Genomic DNA, 12,010 nt, shown 5'->3' with positions numbered 1-12,010 from the left:
ATTGCATTGTATGATATACATGTTTCAAAACAGTGCTTTAGTGTTTCATCCCCGGAAAAAAAACTCGAAAGGTTCAATACTGAAGCATCCCAATATTTTTTTCACCTGCTATATGTAGGATTGTATACGCTGTCTGCAGTGCAGCTGCACCGCACTCCGCGCTTTTTTGTTTTTTTGTTTTTTTTTTTTCCCCGCTCGGCCTGTGTGCGCGATGCGGCGGCCCATGTTGACGTGGAGTGTGTCGGCAGAGTGGCAGGCGCGCGGCTGACTGCGGCTCTGTGTTGGCAGCATGGTGCGGCTGCAGCGGCGCATCTCGGACGGGCTGGAGCTGCTGCAGTACTTCACGACGCGCGAGTGGAACTTCCGCAACGAGCGCTTCCTGGCGCTCTACACCGGCCTCAACGCCGAGGACAAGCGCCGCTTCGACATGGACATGGTGCCCATCGAGCCGTACGAGTACCTGGTGACGGCGTCCCTGGGCGCGCGCTTCTACTGCTTCCACGAGGACCCCGCCTCCCTGCCGCGCTGCCGACGCAACATCCGCATGTCAGTACACCCACCACCCCTCTCTGTCTCTGCCTCACTCTAACTCCTGCTGCGTGACACCACGTGGCGCATTACTTCTCACTATTCATACCAATCGTTTCACACACACACACACACACACACACACACGCGCGCACTTTATCACTTCCTATAATACAGGGTGATTCAAAAAGAATACCACAACTTTAAAAATGTGTATTTAATGAAAGAAACATAATATAACCTTCTGTTATACATCATTACAAAGAGTATTTAAAAAGGTTTTTTTTTCACTCAAAAACAAGTTCAGAGATGTTCAATATGCCCCCTTCCAACCCGATACTCCAACTCGTTCCACACTCTCTGTAACAGTTTGGATAGCTGCTGTTATTTATCGTTTCAAATCATCAATGGTGGCTGGGAGAGGTGGCCGAAACACCATATCCTTAACATACCCCCATAAGAAAAAATCGCAGGGGGTAAGATCAGGGCTTCTTGGAGGCCAGTGATGAAGTGCTCTGTCACGGGCTGCCTGGCGGCCGATCCATCGCCTCGGGTAGTTGACGTTCAGGTTTCATAACTAACCTTTCTCGTAGCACTCTCCATACAGTTGATTGTGGAATTTGCAGCTCTCTGCTAGCTCTGCGAGTCGATTTTCCTGGGCTGCGAACAAATGCTTGCTGGATGCGTGCTACATTTTCATCACTCGTTCTCGGCCGTCCAGAACTTTTCCCTTTGCACAAACACCCATTCTCTGTAAACTGTTTATACCAACGTTTAATACACCACCTATCAGGAGGTTTAACACCATATTTCGTTCGAAATGCACGCTGAACAACTGTCGTCGATTCACTTCTGCCGTACTCAATAACACAAAAAGCTTTCTGTTGAGCGGTCGCCATCTTAGCATCAACTGACGCTGACGCCTAGTCAACAGCGCCTCAAACGAACAAATGTACAACTAAATGAAACTTTATAGCTCCCTTAATTCGCCGACAGATAGTGCTTAGCTCTGCCTTTTGTCGTTGCAGAGTTTTAAATTCCTAAAGTTGTGGTATTCTTTTTGAATCACCCTGTACACTGAAGCGCCAAAGAAACTCGTAAAGGCATGCATATTCAAACACAGAGATATATAAACAGGCAGAATACGGCGCTGCGGCCGGCAACGTCTATATAAGACAACAAGTGTCTGGTGCAGTTGTTAGATCGCTTACCGATACTACAATGGCAGGTTATCAAGATTTAAGCGAGTTTGAACGCGGTGCTCTAGTCGGCACACGAGCGATGGGACACAGCATCTCCGAAGTAGTGATGAAGTGGGGATTTTCCCGTACGACTATTTCACGAATGTACTATGAATATCGGGTGTACGGTAAAACATCAAATGTCCGACAACGCTGCGGTCGGAAAAATACCCTGCAAGAACGGGACCAACGACGCCGGAAGAGAATCGTTCAACGTCACAGAAGTGCAACTCTTCCACAAATTGCTGCAAATTTCAATGCTGTGTCAGCGTTCGAACCATTCGACTAAGCCGGCCGGAGTGGCCGTGCGGTTCTAGGCGCTACAGTCTGGAGCCGAGCGACCGCTACGGTCGCAGGTTCGAATCCTGCCTCGGGCATGGATGTGTGTGATGTCCTTAGGTTAGTTAGGTTTAATTAGTTCTAAGTTCTAGGCGACTGATGACCTCAGAAGTTAAGTCGCATAGTGCTCAGAGCCATTTGAGCCATTCGACTAAACATCAACAATATGGGCTTTCGATGCCGAAGACAACACCGACAGCGGACTGTTGATGACTGGAAACGTTGTCTGGTCGGACGATTCTCGTTCCAAATTGTATCGAAAGGATCGACGTGTACGGGAATGGGGGAAACCTCATGAATCCGTGGACCCTGCTTGTGGGCAGGGGAGTGTTCAAGCTCGTGGAGGCTCTGTAATAGTGTGGGGCATCTGCAGATGGAGTGATGTGGGACCCCTGATACGTCTAGATACAGCTCTGACAGGTGACACTTACGTAAGCATCCTGTCTGATCGCCTGCATCCATCCATGTCCATTGTGGATCCCGACGGACTTGGCCAATTTCAGCAGGACTATGCGACACCCCACACCTTCAGAATTGTTACAGACTGGCTTCAGAAACACTCTTCTGAGTTTAAACACTTCCGCTGGCCACCAAGCTCCCCAAACATGAACGTTATTCAACATACCTGGGATGCCTTGTAACGTGCTGTTCAGAAGAGATCTCCACCCTCTCGTACTCTTACGGATTTATGCCACGTCATGTTGCTGCACTTGTGCGTGTTCGCGGTGGCCTACACGATATTTGATGGGTGTACGATTCCTTGGATCTTCAGTGTACTTCTCTGGGCGTGGACATGACGTCCTCTGATGTTAGGTAGGTAATCTATTAACAATTGCCTGGGTATGTATTTATTCCAATCTTCTATTAGTCCACCTCTTCCTTCCCCCCCCCCCCCCCCCATTAAGTTCGTCTCGTCACCCCATCTAACCCAATTCCCATCTCCTCTCTCTCTTTGTCCATCGCCTCCTCCGCCTCTTCCGTCCATCTCATCCTTCCTCTTCTCTTCATACACCTCATCCTCTTCCCTTCGTTGTCCATTTCCTCCTCCCCCAGTTCCCTCCACCTCCTCTTCCCCCTCTCTGTGTCCATCTCCCCGCTCCCTCCCCTCTCTCTCCAACTCCTTCTCCCCAACTTCTCACATCTTCACAAAGAGATCTGCGCCATTCCTATAGCAGGCAAGTGGTTCTTACCCCAACAGTATTTCTTTCCAGATAATAAGTAATGTACAAGTATGTACCGAGTTTGGTTGAAATCGATTCAGGAGAAGCTTTTTACCCTCGTCTTTGCCAGAGTACGCACATGTCACAAACATTTCACAACTATTTACCACATCTCACTCGAATTTGTACACATATTTCTACTGCATGTCTAGCGAAATTCGCCTTGCAGTTTCGCTTTCACGAAGCTTGTATCTCTTGAACCATGTGTCGTGCAATGATACAGTTTTGCAGGAACATTCAGTGGTGTATTTGGGTACTGTCTGCGAAATATGTTGCGAATGTAGTTAGTAGTAAACACGTAACGAATTAAAACGTCATGCATTATGCGGCAGTTTTTCACGTATCTCAGTTTTATGACGTCATATCCCCTGAACTATGTGTTGTATAATGATGTAATTTTCCAGGTACATTCAATAGTATATGTGAATACTGTGTGCAAATTGTGTGGTGAATACAGTCAGTAGTGAAGAAGGAATAACTTAAAACGTAATAGCTAATGCTGCAGTTTTACTAAATGAATAGCAAAAATGTAGTAAGCGATAACTATTATTTCTTTCATTATATTATGGGGGTTGTCAGCGAGAAAAAGTTCCCTTAAGATTTAAAATTAAGTGTAAAGTTTGTTGGAAGCACTACGTGCTCTCATTGACAAATAATGGATGAATAATATCTGGGAATTCGTGCCTCGTGAGCTTCACTTCTTTTACACTCCCATCCCCCACACCTTTGATAGGTACGTGGTTCTTAGCCCTAAACTCATTCTTTCCATATAATCAGCGAAATGTGTACCAAGTTTGGTTGAAATCGATCCTGTGATTTAGGAGGTGATTTGGAACATTACATACTCGTACACACGTTCCTCTATTTTTATAGTAAGTATGGATTTCGCGTTTGTGTACGATCTAATAATGAAAATGTATATTTATAACTAACATCAGGGTTCTTTCGGCTCGAAAATCTTCGAAATGAATTCGAAACAGAGAAGTGGCTACATCCAGGAAGCAAAAAATAACGCAATCCACTGATCAATTTGAAGATAAGGATGTAAGCCCTCGGAATTCGTCGTCTGAGTAAATAAAAATGCCTGACACAGATCATTGTTTTAATTTACCTTTACAGAACACCAGGAAACCTTAACGTTAATAGAAACTGGATTCAAGGTTACTGCCATACTGCCAGCTTGCCACAGACGGTCTACTCGATGGTGGTACAATAAATAAAATCTTTGCCCAAGCAGTCCAGTTCTCCTTCAGAAGTGATAAAAATGTTTACACAATTTTGTTTTCCTTACTACACATACTTGTGTTTCTGTGTTCTTTAAATGATAATATTCACAATTACAAGTCTTCTCAGAAGGAAAATGAAAGTCTTTATGCAAACAGTTCCATGCGCCGCTAATAGATGGCCTTACTTGTAACATTTATAGGACACTGGGGCATACTTTAAAATAACTAAAACTGAATTATTAAATGAAACTATCAAACAAACAAACCAAAATATGCTATGCCTTTGTGTTTTGAAAGTGTATGTCTTAAACGTATGTTAGTGTCTTAACCTAACTGTGTCACTGCAGCCTTGGACAAACCTACAATGAATTTAGGAGAAAATATTTGTCTAAAGAGCCTGGAAGAAGTACCAAGAACTTTTGACCGTAAGTGAAGTCGATCAGTGGAATGAAATCGTCTCTCCAGTTAATCACTGAAGAAACAGAAATCATTGCTACCACAACGAGGTTTAAATGCTGCTTATGATTTTCCAGAATTTATTCACTGATACAGAGCATGCTACATCTGTCAGTGAAGTATTAAAGTTATTTAGAAATGATGGGCAAAATGTTGGCACTCGGAGTCGATGTATTTCCTGTTAAATTACTTGTCGAATATGTTGAAGAGATGGCCAACTTGTGACTGCTTGCTGCCACACTTTGTTCCAGCAGTGGTGTGTTCCGGGCAACTGAGAAGCCGCTTTCGGACAAAGGCAATGAGGCCTGGAGTGATCAGCCACATTATAGTTACGAAGCATGAAGAGCACTCATCTACATTTGTAAAGCAGACAATCTGCACTGAAGTGTTCTTTTTTTTTCTTTTACTCGGCTGAAAGTAGAAAATAACGGATATCTACACTTAATTCATTCTGTTCCTGTGGTTAAAGACGTGATGCTTACTAAATTGAAAGATGGAGATCGATATATTCTTAAACGGGTTCCACAGAGTGACTGACCATAACCTCAGAGTGCAGGACATAATCTGAAATTCATTATCATAATTCTCAAACCAATGTAAAGCGTATTTAGAAAGATTTGTTGTCCTGCTAGAAAATTACTTGTCAGATACGTTAACTATCTACAGTAAGGGAATGCATTGATCTAGACATTCCGCCCGCAGCTCGTGGTCGTGCGGTAGCGTTCTCGCTTCCCGCGCCCGGGTTCACGGGTTCGATTCCCGGCGGGGTCAGGGATTTTCTCTGCCTCGTGATGGCTGGGTGTTGTGTGATGTCCTTAGGTTAGTTAGGTTTAAGTAGTTCTAAGTTCTAGGGGACTGATGACCATAGATGTTAAGTCCCATAGTGCTCAGAGCCATTTTTTTGATCTAGACATTCCATCACAGTGTCAAGGAAAACGTCCCATTGTCTAATGCTACCATCACAATCCAGGCTTTATATTTCTCGTGGTGGTGATGGGGGACAACGACTCTCCTGGAAGATACGCACCTTGACCCGGGCTTCCTCTTGGTGTAATAAGTTATCTCAGAGTCCAGGTGCTATCACATGTTACGCGCGCAAATCATGATATTCCTGCCCCTCTTAAACTATTGCCGATTATGCCTTTGAGTGTACAGAGACAAACGTACAATTCGTGTATTAACCAGTTTCGCCATTTTCGTAAGAGTAGCTCTCCGTCAGCTTGCATCCTGCATCTTTTCCAAGACGATAGAGAAGCATTGTCAGAGGAGTAATTATTCGATTCCGATTTTAATACACAAAGTAATTTTACGAGTGCAGCAGACAATGATGTATGCACGAACGTCAGCGGCATTTTCGGAATATGTTTCAGCCAACATGGGGTTGCTGTATGCTCCCTTTCTGAACAGTTGGTGGGGAGTTTGCCCACATCTGTTTGTAATGAACAACGCCAGATGGCTTTCAATGTACGGCGAATAAGTCGTAGTATTCAGAAGACTACCGCTGCAGCTAGAGGAACGTTACTGATAATTGAACGTAGAAGTGCTTCTTCCCGGTGGAACACCAACTGTGCAGTTGATTTTAACTTTAGAAGGAGCTGAGCAGACGGTAATGCCATGGGATGGACATGAGCTCTCTATTCTATAAGCAAAGTCCTGAGTGGTTGTAAGACTCATACTCAACAAATTTCTAAAATCTGGGAGTCGGTCATGGATCATCTGGGAGGAAAGAACGCGGTACCATTGAGATCAGGAGCAATGTTTCAGCATAGGTGCGCGTGGGATTGCTGAGGCGCTTTACAGTTTGACTGGAAGTTGCGATTGACAAAGTACTATATATAGAGATTAAGCACGAACACATGTTATTATTCGGCACGCGTCTTTAACCTGGTTGAGGAAACCGGATGTATCTGGAGGAGCGGTTTCTTGATTTGACATGGTTCATTGAAACAGCGTTAAAGTGAAATACATGGAATAATTTCTACTGCTTCAGTCACTTTTCATCAATATTTCACTAGCACGACGCATTTCCGCTGGTTGCTGCCGTTACCAGGTGCATTACAGCACTTGAACGTTACATTAATCTGAAGCATAATTTTGTTCATTGTATCGAAATACAATCCTGTCAGGAAATATACATTTACTTTAGAGAGTTCATTAAGTTGTTTATTGTTTAGATTACTTCATTAGTAGATTTACTTACATTTAGTTGTTTGTTACACCGGGCGTAGTAATTAACAGATCACAACTTAAGACTTTCACATTCAGATGTTTACAGCATTCTGAAGACTGTTGACTGCTAAGATGAACAAATTTTAATTGCTAAGACAGTAATATACACAATGTGACACGTCTTCTATACAGACATGTTTATTCATGGCACATATTAAATAATATGTTTTTGTTTGTTAAAGACTTCTGTTTCAATAAAATAAGCATTCAGCACTGTAGCAATTTTTAAACAAATTAACATTATTACTTTCTAGCTTATTATTTAGTAACCTTTACCATCTATTGTGCCACGAATGAAAATTTTTAACTCTTCATATAAGTCCATTTGGTGACACTTGCCCATTTTACGTAATACTAGAAACTCCGTTAGCATGGGTATTTATTTATAGCTGTGCCTGAGACTTCGTGTGTGTGGAATTTATTTTTGACTTGTAAAACTTCTTTGTATATAACGTTTAAAGTAGTACGAATGGAGACATGAATGTAGAAACTGTATGTTTCCTAACACGGGAGAGAGCCACATAGAGCTGACCTTGCCAAAGCAACTGACACTAAGAACCACACCTGCAACACGCATCGTCTGGCATTCTGCTTCTTTTGTGATCATAACATAACCTGGGTGCACAGGGAATTGAACACAGTTAACGTGAAACGGTACACTGTTAGGGACAAGCAGGATTCAGAGTATAAAAACTTAACGCGCCCCCTCTCCTCTCCGTCAAACTTTTCTCTTCTACGATGCTACGTTGGAGAGAAGTAACTTTAAGCTTCTGTGAGCCAAGGGTCCTGATGAGCAAGGTAATCCATGACGCTCTCGGTCACAGTTACGTCGTACCTCGCTTTCAGAAGGAGTTTCCAAAGGAAGGCTTAAAGCCTGATGTTCTCGAGCTGGAGCGAATCTTGTCTCATGATCTTCACTCGATTCAGATACCTCGGTCTTTTAGTTATCTGTTGTTTTCAAAATGGCTCGACCGTTTCTAGGCATTTTTGTTCGTAAACAAAATGAAATCAGAGTGAAATGAATAGGCACCCAAATCACAAAGCAAACTCAATAAATTCGTTTTTCTTAACAAGAATACAAATAAAAGCTATCGAAAAAAACAAACCGATGTCGTTAAGTTTCTAGTACGCAAAATGAAATCAGTAAACGCATACATCCTAGTTAAGTAAAGTCAGTGTTGTATTCGTAGTGATAAGATTTCGGCACTTAATTCCGTCACTGACGTAAAGTTCCGAAAATACATCTGTCACTGATTAACAGTGCCATTTATGGGTTCTTTGGTGGTCTACGAAACAAAAAATCGCCATCTACTAGTTCTTTGGTGTTATATACGATGATGATTAAACATTCCAGCTACTAAGTCGAGCAGGCGATTTTAGACGTAATTTTAAATCACAGTATTTTTTCCGTGATCCGATTTTGATGAAATATAGTCACACGCCATTCCATGAAAATTCTTTTAATAGTTTTGGAGATTAGTGTGTTCAAACAAACAAACACGGCTGTTTTACATGAAATTTTAAAGCACTATATCTTTTTTTCTTACGTGATCAGATTTTGATGAAATAAAGCTTATACGTCACCCCAGGCTACGCTCTAGTTACATGTGAAAATCCCTTGATAATTCATCTAGCAATTTTGGAGATTAGCTTGTTCAACGGACAAACACATAGAAATAACGGTTTTACGGTCAGTATACTGTAGATATGTATGTCAAGATCATTCACTATATCATGGAATGGGTGGCCAGTGTCCTTATGTGGGGAGCTATTGGTGATTTGGTATAACTGTTTGTACGGTAGAAATTTTTATATTCTTTGTATCTTTCTTGTAAGACTCTCCCAGTTGGGTTTACACAGAAGGCTTTGATCCATACATACTATTTTGAGAATGTGTGATTGTGTCTGTTTGTCTGTCTGTTCATGAGGTGTCTATTGTCAATGCTACATTAATGTTAGGGGGCCTGAAAATGTTTGCAATTGTGTGAAAGAACTTATCTGTGAATGGTGTGCAACCAGTATATTTCCTTTTCGTTTTCTGCCTGGCAGTTGGTTCATTATTGTTTATTTCTTTTCTGTGTGATGTTTGTCAATAAGTGAGTCGTCATAGCCATTTGCTGCAACTGTTTCTTTGACTGTGATGAGTTCGTTAAGCTTCACATATTTATCTAGTTAACTATCTCACACTGTTCTTAATATCATTTGCTTAACCATCTACCAGAAGCAATGTATCATCAACATAATGTTTATAAGAAATAATTTTATCTGTAGCCCTTCATTTATTACAAAAGTTTTTTTTTTCCTATAGGTGGTTAATATTTATACTGGCAATTGTACCTACTGTACATGAGCCCATTATGAGACCTCTATGCTGCATGTACATTTTATTATTAAATGTAAAATACGTGTAGTTTAATACTAGTTCAAGAATGCCCACGAACTCAATAATTTCAGGCGATGATAGTTTTTTTAATGTGTCATAATGTTTGACCTGATGACTCTGAGTATTTCTGGGATGGGTACGTTCTTGTACAGCTTTGTAGTGTCACATGGTAGTAGTTGGGCTGAATGGAGGTGCTGATATTAATTAAGTTCGTCTATTAGCTGCTGATTGTTTCTTACTGACTAGTTTCTAGTGTATGTGTGTGTCTTCGCTAGTATCTGGTGCAATTCGCTTGTAATTCTTTACCTCGACTGTCGCTTGAGTTGCCGGCCACGGTGGTCTAGTGGTTCTACACGCGCAGTCCGGAACCGCGGGACTGCTACGGTCGCAGGTTCGAATCCTGCCTCGGGCATGGATGTGTGTGATGTCCTTAGGTTAGTTAGTTGGTTGCGATCGTAGTTTTGGTGGCGAAGGATTAATAATAGTGGTGCTCATTCTCACAGTCAGTTAGCAAGAAATGTGTGTTTTTGAGTTGTGATTAGAGTGTTCTCTGAAATGTTTTTGTGGAATCTTTTTGTATTTCAGTAATGCCATTATTAGTGAAGAAATCCAACGTCTTTCTTATGTATTCTTCCTCTTTCTTTATAAACAAAGTATTCCCTTTGTCCACCCTGGTAATTATGGCTTCTGGTCACTTGACTTTATATTTGTACCTTTGAGTGTTTTTTCTGTGATCTTGGTGCACATTATAACTTGCTCATTTTCGTTCCTTGTTCAGGATCTACATAGCCTTCTGAGCTATAAACTGTCTTTCCGTTATTGATTCATGGCACTGTGCATGGTAACAGGTTACTAAGTGAAAAGTAGGAAAGTAAAAACATTAATATGTCTTCAGTGCTGAATGCTTATTTTATTGAAAAGAAATTATATGTCTTTAACAAGAAATTGCCTTCGTCTAGAAATCATATTATTTAATATGTGCCATTGATAAATACATGTTCATAGACAAGGTTCTATTTTAATGTGTATTTATGTCTTAGCAATGAAATTAGTTTATCTTAGCAATCAAGAATCCTTCGAATGAATTAAACATCTGAAAGTGAAAGCCTTCAGTTGTGATGTGTTTGTACGGTGCTTTGTGTGACAGACGACTAACGTAAGTAAATACACTAACAAATTAATGTAAACATGCAAATCAACTAATGTGCACCCTGAAATTAATGTACCTTTCTGTAGAGGTTTGTATTTCGATGCGTAACCTCACTGGCACACACAGCAAATGAACGTTATCACACTTTAGATTAATAGAGTGAGCAAATAACTGTAAAGCACCTGATGACTTCAGCCTGCTGTCGAAACGTGTCTTCTTAATTAAATATTAGTGAAAAGTGACTGAAGCAGTACAAATTATTTCATAAATTTACAATACAGTCACAGTCCTCAAAATACTCCATACAACATGTATAAATTCAAGTTAAACTGATATTTTTTAGTGTCTGATTCTGGTGCAACTCCGTGATTTTCGTAGCTTTGAACTCTTATCCCATGGATTTTTCTTTAACAAGAATGTTTCAAGGAGCTAATAGGAGGTTTAACAGAGACCATTATCTTTGAGTATTTCCAATCCAGTTGTCAGGTCTTGAAATTTGTCAGACTATTATCGGATTGATGCAGGGAAATGCAGTATGAAAGCGTTATCAACACTGATACAGTATAGCAGTGAGCTGATCTAGGTTCGCCAATTAACGATCACTTCTGCGAAAATGGAGCAGTTAACTCTTCTGGCCGCAGTGACCGTGGACGTCACAAAGGCCTATAGCGCGCGTCCGCGACGGGGGCGTTTTTCTGCGATGTCGACCAGCTAAAGAGGCGAGGTGGGGATCGTTACAACCTGCGTGTCACAAACTGTTCTTTGTAAAAGTCGTCAACACCAGGCGTTGTCTCCATTTTCTGCTGACAGAGCCTATTTCTCTGTGCCAGTGAAGAACTTCAAGAGTTTGTCCCTGTGGTTGTTGTAAACGAAATGCCATAAGGTGTGTCCAATTGAAAAGGAGGCCTCTGATGTAGATACGTCTTTTGTAATCCTAGTAGGCGAATTGTTTCTCGGAGAGATGGTGTGGTGCTTTCAAACATGCATAGACGGAGTAAACGTATTCGTAGAAATTTCGTTTCTCGAGAGTTGTTTCCGTAGCTCGCAGCATGATGGCTGCCTCCAGATCAATACAAAGAGCAGTTATCCAGTTTCTTCGTGCGGAAGAGGAGCGTACTTCACAAGCTTACCGCAACATATTAGACCTTCTGGTGACAAACAGACCCGAACTATTTGAAAAAGTTAACGCAGAACAGGGAATCAGCGATCATAAAGCGGTTACGGCATCGATGATTTCA

At 41.6% G+C, this 12,010-nt stretch overlaps 1 protein-coding gene across 1 annotated transcript in view; it reads left to right on the top strand.

The window, feature by feature from the left end:
* The window catches only part of LOC126187875 (putative fatty acyl-CoA reductase CG5065), a 483,618-nt gene that overhangs the window by 418,070 nt on the left and 53,538 nt on the right, over positions 1–12,010 (top strand). The window contains exon 8 of the mRNA XM_049929207.1: positions 289–546. Within this exon, the coding sequence (XP_049785164.1) occupies positions 289–546 (258 nt within the window). The remainder of the gene's footprint in view (positions 1–288; positions 547–12,010) is intronic.

Source organism: Schistocerca cancellata, chromosome 5 (genome assembly GCF_023864275.1).
Source record: "Schistocerca cancellata isolate TAMUIC-IGC-003103 chromosome 5, iqSchCanc2.1, whole genome shotgun sequence".
Lineage (NCBI taxonomy): Eukaryota > Metazoa > Arthropoda > Insecta > Orthoptera > Acrididae > Schistocerca > Schistocerca cancellata.
Note: the sequence above shows the minus strand (reverse complement) of the source record. Positions and strands in the feature narration are given on the sequence as shown.